Below are 14,961 nucleotides of genomic sequence, written 5' to 3' on the forward strand. Positions count from 1 at the left end.
TGAAGCTCTTGTCTTTTGTTCAGTGTAGTAAGTAGTCACGAATGACCCTGTTCATAATGTTCATTACTGCTTTTGGACATCAGCACTGTTGCTTTAATGGACTGTGAAACTCCTGTATACTATAAAATAGAATTATGTCAAAACAAAAGTTTCACGCATTACGCTTCTCCTTATAAGTAAGTTTAATATAATGGGGACAAAACCTTATTCCACAGTGTAAGAAAGCGGATAGTGGAAATTATTCTACTGAAGAATAACTGTGTTTGTTCAATATTGTTGTTTTACTATATCATCACATGACTAGATCAACTCACCCATGCCACTAAGACATTTTTTAACAGTGCACATATATTCATATTTCTACACATGTTCAGACTCGAGCTCTCTGCTGTCAGTGGAGGATGTTTCCTGCTGCAGGAAGATGTGAGCTGCATCTCCAGGTCTGAGTGAACACGTGAGCTTCACTGGAGGAAATCAGGTCCGAGCGGAGCAGGCCGCTCTGAACCCTGCTGCTGCTGCAAAGCATTCTGGGAGAGTGCGGTGACAGACGCCATGACTTTTACCGTAGCCGGAGAAGAAAATGGATGATTCCAGCTGTAGCTGAGCGGGCGGCTGTTTCTTCTCCCGAGAGGTCTCACCTGCACATCCCAGAAAAAGGAAGGCGAGTCTGGGCATCGGCTCGCTGCGAGGAGCCGAGTGGAAAACAGCATGAGCAGTTTGTGGCCGCTGGAGTTAGCCACATGTTATTTGGCTAATGCTAGCAGTCGCTAGGCTAGCACGACAATAACAACCGGGAAAACTGAATAAAAATAAACTTGCTGCCTCCTGCTCAGCTAAATGAAAGTGATATAAATCGGGGGAAAGGCTGCACCTTCAGGTACGAACACAACACTGAGATATTCAAACGTTGATAAGTAATGTTGAGCTAAATGCTAAACGTGTTAGCCTGGGAGAGGTGCATCCTGTCGGCCTACTGCGTCACTGTGTTCAGGCTTTGTGTTTGAAACCAAATCCAGCTGTTTTCTCCACTTCTACCATCATACCCACCAGATGTGTAGCCGTGTAACACGTGTGATCCAGATGTGTAGTTTGTATGTCAGTGACTGCATGCTGCTGCGAGGTGCTGTCTGCTTTCCAGGGAATGTTTTTAGCCTCCACAGGCAGCAGAGAGCATCGACACATTCTGATGCTGACGTCTGTGCTTGTTTACCTCATCCACTGATGTTGTTAATGTTTGACTTGTACCTTGACACCAGGTATGGCCTGGGTTTGATTCGGACGGTGCTGGTGATGGCAGAAGGGACAGACAGTGTCGAAATGCCCTCCTTTGACCCAAGTCCTAGTTCTGAAGCAAAAAAGAGACCTTCTTCTTCTGATGGCAGTGAGTGTCAATCTGGGTCCATGTTGTCACTGACAGTTTACATCTTTTACATCTTAATAACCCCCCGGAAATATTTATTTCACATTTCTAGAATTTGTTGTTAGATGTGTGCAAAGGTCAGTAATTGAGCAACACCTTATCTTGGAGGAAAAACAAATAAATTAAAGTTGAAGGTTTGTCAGGTTGAGTCCCGCGAGCAGCAACAGGAGTCAGAGTTTTATCTAGTGTTACTTGTATCTCACCTGTCGTACACGTGCATTTCAAAGCACTTTAAAGATGATGGACAAGACAGCTCAAATGTAAATGGTGAAACAATGTAAACTGAAAATCAAGGAAAAAGGATATTTTGAAAAAATCCAAACAATAAATGAGTAATATATAAATTAAAATAAAACCAGATAGAAAATGACAAATATCAAAGTCAATTCGATAGATTAAATGAAAAAATAAACAGTATCATCATGTCTCCTCATACCTCCCAACCTCTTCAGTCTGCTTGTAGCTCTCCTTCTTACTCTAGATGTAAATTTCTAAAGACGTGTCACAAATATAAACTTTCATTTAAAAAACCACAACATTTCTTTAACTGTTGGGTGCTGTAGATTTTTAGCAAACATTAGTCAAACAGGAGTAAAGAAGGAATTTGTTAGGGAGTATTTTTCCGCAGCAGAAAGTTTTGTTTGTGTTCATCAAAATGAAGGAACATGTCACCAGGTGCAACCTTGTGGCTCTTGTCTTTTTAGTGGTTTTTGAGACAACAATGGAGTCCTATATAACAGAGGAATGAGATATATGAAGCTTTGACAACAATATCTGATAATAAGGTAATCGAGTCTGAGGGGACTCATCCTTCATAAGCTTGGACCTTCATGTCCTGACAGGTAGGATAAGATATAACATATACCTCTGCCTTGCTGGAGGAAACTGTTAAGTCATTAATATTGCTGCCAATTTTACAGTCTTTAACGTGCAGGCTTACTGCAGATTCTCGCAATATTCTGCTGCAATATTCTGCTGCAATATTCTGTTAATTAGTGAAATTACACTCTCAGATCACTTTCCTAGGACTTCTATCATTATGACCTTGTTGTGCCCATCTAAGATGAACTGTTTACGTGTCATTGCAGGAGACGAGCCCATGAGGAAAATGCCTGTGTCAAAATTTGGTTCCAGACCTCGATTCGAGCCTGTTCACTTTGTCAGTGGTGGAAGCAGCGGAGGAACCGGCACCGACGAGAAGGAGAACGATAAGGAGCGCAGGAGGAGTGAGTTATACGGAATGAGACAGTGGGACTCTGAGCACTCCTCCTACAGCAGCACCAGCAGAGCACAGGGCTCCTCTTCCCTGAGGTCTGCTTTTGACAGAGTGCCATCGCACACGTCGGACTCTTGGGGTTCCCATAGAGATAGAGACAGAGACAGAGGGATTTCTTTAGGTAGTACGAGTGGCTTAGGTTATGGAGGACGTGGGTCCTCTACAAACTTCATGGCAAAAACACAACAGGACTATACAGCCAAGTATGATTCCTACTCCTCTCGAAATTCAGACTATTCTCAGCCCCACAGGTATAATGGATATGCTGGAGCGGGCAGGTCAGGAGGTTGGGATTCAGGACGCCAGGGTTTGGGATACGGTTATCAAGACCGGCCGTCATCAAGCAGACCATTCAGCAGAGTGTACAACAGTCCAGGCAGGAGCAGTCCGAGCACGTCACAGCTGGGCTCTTCATCGCAGCCTCTTGCTATAGCTCAGTCAACATTGGATGACAAGCAAAGGCTGATTCAAAGTGTAGCATCTGCGTTGGCTTTTGCTTCTAGGGACCCCATGTATATGACCGGAAGTGAATCACCAAACTATAATTTCATGTTGAGCCGCAGCATTCAGGCCTGCAAGACCAACCCAGAGTATATTTATGTCAATCTGAAGGACATTCCTCAGGCTGACCTACCCAAGAACAGGAAAGTACCAACAGACGGTTATGCCTGTGAACTGAGATGTCAGGGTGTGTACCTTGCTACTGGATACTCCGGCAGTAAAAATGGGGCGAGAGACCGAGCGTCTGAGCAGGCTGTAAAACTCTTCCTGAAACAAGTTGAAGTTCGTGTTGCGCAGCGCAAATTCAGACACTCGACTGTCAATGACATAGTTGTTTGCCAGATGCACAGCCCTACCCCAGCCTTTTTACCTGCACTCCGCAATCCAGAGGATAAACCAACGCCCAGCTCAAAAGGCCAATACGAGCCTGACAAACGCAAGCACTGGACAGAGTTTGTGGTCATGGACAATGCCCACGACGCCATCTGCATTCTCAACAACTCAGCGGCTTTTAATCGCATGAAGATAGACTACAAGTTCGACCTCCTCCCCAACAGCGCTTGGCTGTGCAGCGTCTTTCTGCAGGATGAGCTGGTTGCACAGTCAACAGGCACAAAAAAGAGCTCCAAGCACTCAGCAGCAGCAGAGGCAGTGAGGAAACTTCGCATGAACCAGGCACAACGACAGCAACAGCAGCAGCAACAGCAGCAGCAGCAGCAACAACAACAACCACAACAGCCCCCACAGTACTCCAGAGGAAATAACCCGTCAGAATTTGCAGGACGCTTTGGGCAACAGGGCGGCAAAAAGAAGCATCTGAGCGAGTTGGTTATCCTGGAAAACTCTGACAATGCTATTTGTATCATCAATGACACAGCACAATTTAATAAAGTGACTGCTGATTACAAATTCACCGTCCTGCCCGATCATCGCTGGAGGTGTGAAGTTTACTTAGAAGGACAGTATGTGGCAGCAGGAATTGGGTCCAAGAAAATAGTGAAGCACATTGCAGCGACGGAGGCTCTGGAAACTTTGAAACAAACTCAGGCCGTGGTGAAATCCAACCTAAGAAAGGAGGGTCACAACGACGCCATATCCAGATCCCAGATCCTGGCTCGCTCTGGTGAGGAGGCCACAAGACAGGAGATAAAAGAAGACAACATCGGAAACCAGCTGCTCCGCAAGATGGGCTGGAAGGGCGGCGGCCTGGGTCGAGATGGTGAGGGCATTGCAGAACCAATCAGAGTGAAGGAGCAGTTTTCCAGAGAGGGGCTGGGTATGGACATGGACAAAGCAGGAAATCAACTGAGCAAGCGCGACATTGAGGACATCATTCGTAACTACGCCAGTTCAGACCGTCAGGATGATCTCCGCTTCTCCACCGACCTCACCAACGACGAACGCAAACAGATCCACCAGATTTCTCAGAAATACGGCCTACGGAGCAAATCATACGGACAGGGGCGGCAGCGCTTCCTTATTGTCAGTCGCAAAGTACACAAAGATCAGCTGATTGGTCAGCTTCTGCAGGAAGGACAGGTGGGACGATACGAACTCGTGAAACCTCAGGCCTCGCACTAATTTGCATGCAAAGCAAAATGAGGAAAAAGGCAAAACTCATCATTGGCTTGGACTTCAGAGCAAATCACATTTAAGTGTAAACTGATTTGTTTATACTTGTGTGTGAGACATTTACAACACTCATCCAGTGAGAATCTTTCAGGTATCACCTGTGGTTTCTGCATTCCTTTGACATGAGAAGAATTTTAGCTTTAGCAGGAGCTGTAGGATGAACTGTCTTTTTTTATCTCCTGCCATTCCACGTCCTGTATTTGTTTCACTTTTGCACAAGCTTGTGTTCAGTGCTTTGTGGTGTCATGTCCCAATGATGCATCATTTATATCAGGAATTAAAGTGGCTACAAGGTTTTGGTCATCAAAATAATTTTTTGTTTTGTGGCTACTTAAGGAACCTGGCAGAATATGCAGCTTTTTACTGCTTGTTTGTGAACAGTGGACAGTTGACTCATGAAAGACAAGGATTAGAGAGGCATTAGTCAAACAGTAGCTAGCTGATCATACCAGTTTCACTGTAGTTAAATTTCTTATTCAGCAATACCTGCAATGTTTGCTCTGTCAACAGCTGGAGGCCATCATACACATAGAAGCCGCATCCATAACAGGAGAAAACCTCCACATGGAAACTGTAAGCTGTGATCTCTGTTCAGATGTGTTGGTTTGTGTGAGTACAGTTTACTTGTCTGCTTGTTTTCACAGCTGTAAAATCTGAATAAATTAAAAACTGATCAACAGGCTGAGCTTGATTATATATTTGTTTTCTACAGAGATTCAAAAACAAAGACAAGTGTTGTATATTTATTTTATTTACAAGAAAATGTACAGTTTGTTACATGGGTTACCAGTGCAAAGGTTTATAATCTGAATACAGACACCATGTTTTTAACAGTGTAATCAGCTTGTAAAATAGCATAAAAATGTCAGCATTATGAAACTGCATGAAACAAACTCAAGTGCCCAGAGTGGGAACTAAATGTTTTGTTTCAGTCTTTAAGAGGGACGTCAGCTGTTCACCAATATCTAGAATGTATTTAAAATCCAAGGCATAGCTTTACAGGTAGAGCTGAGAGAGAGAACGGCATCATGCCAGGTTAAATTCTCTGTCCCACTGAAAGGCTTTCAAAAGGCAGAAGGAAATAAAACCAAAGTGTGAAACCAGTGATACAGAATGAGAAACACCCATGAACAGTTTTTTCTTTTTGTAAATATGAACTGTATCTACACAGCAAACAACACAGCAAGCACATCTAATTCACTGTCACGTGTCATCCAGCCAGTTTAAAAACAACAGGTAGAAAAGTGACAACTGAGAGACTGGCCGTTGCCTGTTTTAAAAAAAGAAAAGGTTTGGGGCATGTAGCAAGTAACCCAGATATAACAAGGTACATTAACTTTTAACAAACATATGCTATTGCCCAACAATAGCATTCGGCAGGAGTGAATGCCACAACACAACAGCTTACAAACTTAGCAACAGTTATGAGACAAATATATTGAGAGGGATTTTAAAGATGTGTCATTTTATTTCTGTGAGATCAGTTGTTTTCTTGTTCGGTGGTTTCTTGATTCTGGGCTGGACACTGTTCATACTCGAACGTTAACAGGGGTCAACAGTCACGCCAACTCTGTTCAACAATAGCAGAAACCCTCTTCTCATACTCCCGCTTGTTTTCCTGGTACAGCTGGGCTGCTTGGCTATTGGCTGGACTGTTTGGGTTTGGCTCGTCCAGTAAAGACTTCAAATACACAAAAGAGAAAGTCAATTGCTTTTTGATAAAGTTTTATGCTATAAGAGTCCTATGAGATCTCACGTGTTCATGGATATTTTTATTATTTCACTATACAACAGGTTCCTAATTTGAATTTGCACATTAAGTGTGGTCGATTGTTAAATTACCTGTATTGAAGTTAAGATTGAAGAGACATCATAGGTTGGACTCCAACGATTCTGAAGTATATCTAAGCATATGCTTCCATCTGCATACACTGAAACAAAAAACAGAATATAAAGGTTTTTTAAACAGCTGATACAAAAAACAAGTCAAATTTCCTGGTACAGAATAAATTGAACAAGTTTTGACTGACATTGTAACTACCCCCACCGGGCAGAGGAGTACATACCATTTGGATGAAACATTTTGGAGACAAATCGCACCGTTGGAGGTTTATTTGGATATTCCTCTGTGAATTCAATGGTAAGTTTGAAGGTTCCTGAAGGCGGGGAGTATTGGAATTGTTAATATAAAGTTTTTAAATATAAAGAGCCCATTCTATGGTAGAGAAAACAACAATTGTGCAATTTAAATGAAACACCATGACACACAAGAAAAGCTAAATCATTTTTATAAAGTTTGCCAACTTGACCAGACTCTTGTAGTTAAATTGTGCTGGTGAAAGAAAAAGTCAATGAAAGCTTCAGAGAAATGTATGAAGAAAGGTTTTTTTCATGAGCCACAGCTGATGCAGAAACTGCAGAAAAAACATTTGCCTTCCTGGACAACTAACATTTCAAAAAATCAGTAAAATTACAGGTTAAAAAATTATTTAAAAAACACAGACTTCATCTGTTCATTGTTTGAGACCTGATCAATCTTTGTACTTTTCAGTCCAAACAAACGTTCAAGGCACCATCTATGACCTTCCCATTTAACCATATCTATCGATACAATCTAACTTCCAATAGTTTGAGTCCTAATGAATATTTGATGGATTAATGTCATAGCATGGCTGGAATAATAAATTATTTGGATGTTTTGAGCTTTAGAGAACTTACCATCTTCAAAAGGTGTTCCCTCAGGTCTAAAAGACAGAGACAACAGACAGGTTGTAAATCAACTGGCAAAAAGCGCTTATGAACTTTTCACACCCATTAAAATTCTAAAACACACTCCACTTAACCACTTTCTGTCCAAAAACAAGCAGTGAACACTTCTACAAATCACATACTGTAAATACAAATTATTTATTGAAATATTTGAGTCATGGCGTTTATCAAATTAACTGAACTTACCCAAATATGACAGCATTCCACACCATGATATTGTTTTCTGATGGAGCCCCACTAACTCCTGCTGGAGGATCCTCTTGAAGTCTAACATCCAGAAAAAGAAAATATGATATATATTAAAATATAAGTAAATTTAGACAGAAAAATACAGAGAGAAATCAAACCCATTATTACAAGATATATTGTACTATGCCACTGTTCTGTGGACAATGGGGCAGGTAAACAATAATATTAAAAAGGCTTCTTATGTATAAATCAGCAAAGAGCAAAAACTATTCAATAGAATATTTTATTAATGTTTCTGTAAGACCTTTATAACCATACAGACATTTATTTACTACATGCATGATTTTGTTGACCTTCCTCACATTTTCGTCAGATTCGCAGCTGCATGTACCAATAATTCATGAGAATTCAATCTTTATGAGGAGACAAAAATGGATGGATAAGTAATAAGTAAATTAATGTAAGGTCTATGTATAGTTTGTTACATTAGGGGAGAATTCTAAGGAATATAGACTATAAATCACAGACAAAAACCTGTATGTTGTATGTTACAGCTGAACACCCCTCACCTCACCCTCCCCTTCCAAACATGAAAAAGAAACTGTGCCAGCGAAGTTGTCATAAAAACTCAAAAGGTGTTTAGTTTGTCCAGTCTGGACTAATGTAAAACACATGGTGGCCTCCGTAGAGAGGGTCCCCTCGATGTAAATATAAAGTATTTAAATATAAAGGGTCTTTTCTGGGGTAAAGAAAACTATAATTCATACAATTAAGATGAAACGAACTAGTGAAAACACCATGAGGATTATTCTACATTAAATTTCTGCCAATAGTTCCCTCTCACCTAAATCTTACACACTGGACCTTTAAGACATGGAGAGACTACATATGAATATATAATAATATTTAATACTAATTATTAATCTGGACTTTTTGTTCTGTAATCATATTTTGTTTTGTACTAAATCGCACTGAGGCAATACTGTGGAGAGATAAAACATTTGCCAGAGATTTCCAGTTGTATGTAGTCATTATTCATGATAATTTAATCTTTATAAGTGGACAAAATGGAGATATTCCTAATTAGTAAGTTCATTTAAGGTCTCCATATAGTTTTTACATTAAGATCGGTGTCTGAGGAATGTCTAGTTTTAGCTAAAACCACATAAAAAATGTGTTTCTAGATTTAAAGCTTGGGTGGATAAAGTATTGATGAAGAATGAAATGTGAGACCTTCCTTTATAGCTTCTGAAGCCCCCTTTCTTTTTAGCAAACATTGACATGTGGGGACATTGTGCACAAAGGTTATATGATCCTAATCATTCATCTGGACTGTTGGGCTCTATAACCACAGATCAATCATCGTGAAGCAGTATTATAAAGAAGTCAAATAATTATCATTGTTTCCTGCAGTTAAAATAAACCCACTTGATCGGATGAATGTTTATCACTAGAATCCATTAGTCACATTGTCAAGATACACTGTAATTGATTGGCTTTGGCAGAGAACAGGCCAGGATTGTGTCCTGGACTCTGAGACCTCCAGTTCTGTGGAGTTTGAACAAACTGTGTAACAGGGATAAGAAACCATGTGCCACAGCAGCCTGTCTGAGAGGTTTTTACTGACTGCCCGGCAGATGGTTGCTTATCCTCGGGCTTGGACAGTGATCTATGAGTCGCTCCTTTGGATCAGTCTGTACTAAGACAGTGAACATTAACCCAAAACGTTTCGTCTGGCAGTGAAGGGCCATCTGGACCCTGACTTCTGCTGCATCCTCACTTACACAACCCGCAGAAATCCTATACGACCACAGCCATTAACACTGTGAAGGAATCGCGCCGATGTTAGATTCAACAATAAACAGATTTGCAGCAGTAAACACACGTAACACAGAAAGATCGTAGCTACTCCAGCCTGCCTTGCTAACGCTGGTGTCATCGCCCTGACACCAACATTAACAAACCACCATGTTAGCATTCACACTGCTAGCACCACTCGGAATTAGCAGCACTGCGAACACAAACACACGATTATAACCGATCGTTGTTTACATGTGTACTATTACTACCTTGTGGGGCTGTAGTTTACAGTGTAACGTAGGCTAACTCCTCAAGCTAACCACAGGCAGCTAACCTTGGCTACAGCTACTCGTCTGTGGTTTTTCTTGTCGCTTACCGTTTAAAATCTCTCATTAAACGTCGTCTTGCTGGAGTTGACATCTTGTGTACACGGAAACTTGACTCCTCGGCACAAACGTGATCGGTGTAGGTGTCAGGAAACGTTTCTTTTGCGGGAAACTGCTTAACTTGTAGCTGGCTAGCCGACGATTGCTACTTTGACAAATAATTGGCTGCTTTTGCTAGTCCATGGACGCTACCACTTACAGTCACATGTTTAGCCCATGTTTAGTTTGATATACACGATTTAAAGGATCAAAGGATTATTAAAGGATTTATCCGTCACTTCCTCCTGAATCGACATTCTATATTAATCAAGTTATCGTTTAACTCGATTCTATTGAGTTTTTTACTTTAGGTTTCACCCGCCACGGTCTGTACCAATGTATTTATATAAGGAAGACATCCTGTACTAGTAAACAACATGGCCACTAGATGGTAGCTAACCCCCAGCTATAGTAAATTATACACAGACTTAACATGAGCACCTGAAATGCGTCCTGTAAATATAGTTTTCATCTTTATCTCTATCGGTCAAATAAAAGCAACAGCAAAGACAGAAAAACCTCGAGTTGACAGAAGTGATGTTGGCAAATGTAAATACAAAATCCATAAAGTACTCAAATAAGTTAACAAGTTTCACATTTAAAATGGTCTAGTTTACTGCGTTGTTTGCGTGTACTGTTTTAATTTACATTCATGGATGTGTGTGTGTTTGTTTTCCAACAATCAAATCTATGATTTAGGGTTAATTGTTTTACATGACAGACATCTTGACAAAAGCGACAGATCCACAATAAATGATCATATCCTCAGGGAGAGTGTATTATATTATATACGAGATGAGTGTTTCTGGAATAAATCCCAAATATTACAGTCTGAATCATGACCAGATTCACCAGTCCCATATGGTCTAGCGGTTAGGATTCCTGGTTTTCACCCAGGCGGCCCGGGTTCGACTCCCGGTATGGGAACTACTCTTTTCTGTCCCTCGCCGTCATTAAACCCTGATTCACTTCGTTAACCTCCATTTTAATTTTATTTTTACTTTTTTTTTTTAACCTATGACGAATCCCGGTGAGTGTTAGGACATTTCCCCCACATGTGCTCATCATTTCCCGGGACTCTGCCGCCGCAGTCCCCGCCCTCTCACCTCATCTGCTCCCATCTGTCAGGGGCTTGTTCCCGGAAGATTCCCCCGCATCTCCTCCGAAACCCGCCGGAGCCAAACACCTCCAACTAAACCAGAGCTTCACACCAAGCGACTTCACTTTAAACTCACTTGTGTTTTGAGCAACTGACGAAACAACCTTTGAACGTGAGCCATGTTTTCTCAGTTTGACTTCAACACACCACACTGGTAGTAGTAGTTGTAGTAGTAGTAGTTGATGGACGCATTCCTCTTTGTGTACTTTCTACAGAGTACTCTAAACAACTCGTTTCCTGCTCCACCGCCGTCCCTCCATGTCTGCTAGCACCACCAGGCTACAGCCAAACTCCGGTTGGGGCCAATCGCTTCCCAGGAAAATGTGACTGCGAGGAATTCCCCACGCGTCAGCCCCTGTCGGAGAGAACTGCAGCTCCGTGTCAGGGAGGGAGCGCCGGGGCAGGGGGAGGCTCTGTGTGTCCGTCCCGCGGTGATGTAGCTGTGGTGCCGCTTCTTCTCCAGCTGGCACCGGAGATCAGCATGTTTTTCTAACACCGAGGACCGTCCCTCGCTGCCCGTGTGCGGATGACAACTTCCAGCTAACAGGGTGAGTCCCTAGAACATGTCGTAAAGCGTTTGTAGAGCTTTTTTCTGAAGATCTTGACAGCATAAGTATCATTACTGATCACGTTGATCTTTATTAAACTCATATTTATCCTCTTTTTAATAATCAGGACTTTTAATGATATATTTTAAGATTAGTTTCTACACCAAAGGTCTGTTTCTTTGCACTTTGCCTGTATCTAAGACTTCACACTATCAAGTGAAGTGAGTACATGAGGCATGACTGGACTCATGGTGTGTAGTTGCCACTGGGATACATGAGCTGCAGGCTTTGCTCTGCCTACCACTCCATAGATTACTGTGGCTGGCCTTTGTGTCAGTCAGCAGGCATGTGACTGCACTGTTACTGTGTGTGTATGTGTGTGTAACCATAATACCAAAATGAAAGAGAGCTTTCCCTTTGTCCTTTGTCCTCCATCAGAAACATGACTTGACCCCAAAAGTCAGTGATGTTAGCTGAGTCCTGTGTTGAGAACATGTGGAAACCTTGAGTCTTATTACACTGACATGAGTCTGATCACCCAGATATTCTCTTCTATTCTCAGCTGAGGACCCCTGACAAGATAGAAAAATATTATGGGGACCTCCTCCTCGTGTATGTCCCCTTAACTTCCACAAAGCCCTCTTCAACAACACAAGAGAAATGTCTCAGAAATGTTTTATAATATTTTCACCATGCCAACACACATATCAAGATCAACCCTTATTATAACTGACAACTTGTGTGATCATCTTCTAATTGAGTGAAGCAATTTTAAAGTAAAAATAGCAACACTCTTCAAGTTTCAGTTGCTAAAATGGGGATGTTTGCTGCTTTTATTGTCTTCTACGCTGAAAAATTAAAAATGTTGGACCAACTTAAACTTTGACTGAAAAGAGACAAATGGATCAAATTTGTTCAACTTAAAGTTAACAAGCATAACTATATGTTAACTTTAATTAGATCTTTGATATCTTCATCAGCGTCTCCTTGTGTATGGCTCCTCTTTTCATCCTGAGACATTTGTATTTCTTTTTGTTTTTTCACTTCGCATCTGCCCGCGTATAGCGCCCACTCGCTTGAGTTGTCGGGACATTTTCCTGCTGGATCTCACATGAGCATACTCTGACAATTTCATGAGATTTTACTCAGAGAAAAGTTGTGTGGTCTTTTGAGTTCTAATACAGCCCCTCCTGAAAAATGTCAGGAAAATCTCGGGACTTCAGGATGCATCTGAAAGCCTCTTCGGCCAATTTAGTATCTACGGATATGAAATACTACAGCAACCTTTGCTAATCTGACATCAGCGTGTTCACTAATCCAATGACTGAAAATATTCACCAAAACGAAGGAGAGCTGCTTAGAGAGAATCTCAAATACTCACTGGGATGTTTCACACAGGACAAATATGAATGAATGTTTACTGCCTCTACAAATATGTCTGTAATGCTCGATGGGGTGTTTTTTTAAATTGTTGATCAACCCCATTTTGTGGTGAGTCTCAATGTTTTCCAGATGTTTACATTTCTGGCCTAAGATGCTTGTGTCATGGGACGGATAGACACAATCTGATTGGTGGAGCGGTGTAGTTCCCCTCAGAGGGGGTGGCCGTGACGCAGAGGGAAGAGGAACAGACTCAAAGCCTGTCAGGGCCACTAGAGACGAGACCAGCTGGACCCACCAACCCTTCATCCACCCTCTCCTCCATTCTTCCAATGGTGGGAACACTGTCAAAAGCTTGTGGATAATTGGAAAGCTTCAATCCACTGAAAGCAATTATCCGGAACAAGACTTTCCAAATATATTCCACTGTGGAGTCGTCTTGTTTGCTTCGAGCATGTGTCGTTGTTTTAGAGACGTCCTGCCATGCTCCCTCCCACATCCAGCCTCTCTTCTGCCCTTTTACTGACTGCTTTGATAGCTTTAATGCTGCACACTCTTTGAGTGATTATGTCCAATTGTGTGTGTGTGCAGTGCAGACAGTGTGCTTGAGGATAATGCAGTTCCCTGTAGCCTTCTTATCCTGTGACAGTGACGTCTCCATCAGTAGTCTGAGCAACGAAGGAGCGTGATGATGACCGGGGACAACAATGGAGAGCTGCTCTGTGCTGCTCTGATCTCTTTAGTAACTCCTCAGACATCAGACTCTTCTTCTCCTTGTCCAAGATGTACCCGTCTGCCATAATGGGCCTCTGGATATTGATTTAGCGACACAAAAAGAAGAACGTAGCTTTTATCTTATTTAGAAAGCAGCACTCCAGTTTCACAAAAGCTTTCAGAGTGGCCTTGTGAGAGACAGGGAAATCCAGTGGTTCACATTCCTGTTCAGAGATATTTGAGTCTCCTGGAGCTAATGTGATATAGTTTTACCCAGAGCTTTAATGTAAGTCGTCCACATATGCACCTACAAAAAAATAATTAGCTGCTTACCAACTCCTGCAAGCTTAAAAACAGAGCGATGACCATTAGGCCTCCATCTTTATGGAAAAAAACCCTTTCTGGGTGTGAATTAGTGTAATTTGGTGCCATAGAAATAACCACAAGATGGCAATGTTCATATACTCTGACTAAACAAACAATCACATGAGATGGCTGCAACCTGAAATGACTTGCACAAATGCAGGAACCTAGTGAAAAGAGAAATAAAACTGTTAAACTTCCTGTTTTTTGACATGTGTTCGGGTCAGTTTTCTGTTGAAGGCTCACAGGGGAACTGCTGTTTGCAAAGTTCCTTAATTGTACACTGCTGGTTAACCCGTACAGGCCTGTGATACCTGACTATCACCTTGTTGAACGTTTGATTGCTGGGCTGCAGCGGCAGCAAGGGCAGTGAACTGCTGCGACTGGACATGACGTCAGAGGGAAACGGGAGACGAGGGAAATTCCACCTGTAACCTCATTCCTCACACACGCTGCATTGCTCACAAGCATGTGACTGAAACAAGTCATTATGGCTCAGTTTGTTCACGAATCTCTGCATTGTCATGATGTAATCCAATGTTACAGGCAAACTATTTTTAGCACGTAAAAGAGGAAAACTTAGGTATTTTCTGACGTCAGTCTCATAAGAAACCTTGATGTGAGCTTTGCAAACAATAGATATTTGAAGTCTGAGGCATCATTGTAATGCAGGCAATAACAGTATTTGTGGTGTTAATCAAACAAAAATAGAATATTCAAACAAAAGTATCACAGATTCTCAAAGGAATAGTTTTAAAAATGTTCTAGACACCATATAAGTTTAA

The 14,961-nt window shown here is 41.7% G+C and overlaps 3 protein-coding genes and 1 non-coding gene across 9 annotated transcripts in view; 3 read left to right on the forward strand and 1 right to left on the reverse strand.

The window, feature by feature from the left end:
* The first annotated feature begins 1 nt into the window (after position 1).
* Positions 2–5,511, forward strand: nkrf (NFKB repressing factor). Of its 4 annotated transcripts, none has more exons than XM_069532134.1 (4): positions 520–877; positions 1,257–1,381; positions 2,125–2,262; positions 2,509–5,511. In XM_069532134.1, exon 4 carries the CDS (start codon positions 2,520–2,522, stop codon positions 4,776–4,778), a length of 2,259 nt encoding a protein of 752 aa, XP_069388235.1. In that variant the 5' UTR covers positions 520–877; positions 1,257–1,381; positions 2,125–2,262; positions 2,509–2,519; the 3' UTR covers positions 4,779–5,511. The 4 variants fall into 4 exon arrangements, with proteins under 4 accessions (XP_019937504.2, XP_019937522.2, XP_069388235.1 ...); XM_020081954.2 differs by having other exon boundaries at positions 2,125–2,205; XM_020081945.2 differs by lacking the exon at positions 2,125–2,262 and having other exon boundaries at positions 2–877.
* Positions 5,512–5,562: 51 nt separating this feature from the next.
* Positions 5,563–10,382, reverse strand: ube2a (ubiquitin-conjugating enzyme E2A (RAD6 homolog)). The gene is made up of 6 exons (XM_020081976.2): positions 9,964–10,382; positions 7,785–7,865; positions 7,548–7,573; positions 6,896–6,985; positions 6,672–6,760; positions 5,563–6,510 (listed from the first exon to the last, which is right to left on the reverse strand). The coding sequence occupies exons 1-6, from the start codon at positions 10,005–10,007 to the stop codon at positions 6,382–6,384; spliced, it is 459 nt and encodes a 152-aa protein (XP_019937535.1). The 5' UTR covers positions 10,008–10,382; the 3' UTR covers positions 5,563–6,381.
* Positions 10,383–10,867: 485 nt separating this feature from the next.
* On the forward strand, positions 10,868–10,939 carry trnae-uuc (transfer RNA glutamic acid (anticodon UUC)). Its single transcript has one exon. It is a non-coding gene; the product is annotated as a tRNA-Glu (tRNA).
* A 67-nt stretch (positions 10,940–11,006) lies between these two features.
* elf1 (E74-like ETS transcription factor 1) overlaps positions 11,007–14,961 on the forward strand; it is a 35,496-nt gene continuing 31,541 nt past the window's right edge. For 2 of the 3 annotated variants that reach the window (XM_020084872.2, XM_069532147.1), the window contains exons 1-2: positions 11,085–11,283; positions 11,387–11,719. The gene's annotated coding sequence lies outside the window, so the exon portion shown is untranslated. Of the gene's footprint in view, positions 11,720–14,961 lie in introns of all 3 variants that reach the window. The other variant, XM_020084879.2, reaches the window with a different exon arrangement.

This window comes from Paralichthys olivaceus, chromosome 9 (genome assembly GCF_024713975.1).
Source record: "Paralichthys olivaceus isolate ysfri-2021 chromosome 9, ASM2471397v2, whole genome shotgun sequence".
NCBI classification, from domain to species: Eukaryota; Metazoa; Chordata; class Actinopteri; order Pleuronectiformes; family Paralichthyidae; genus Paralichthys; species Paralichthys olivaceus.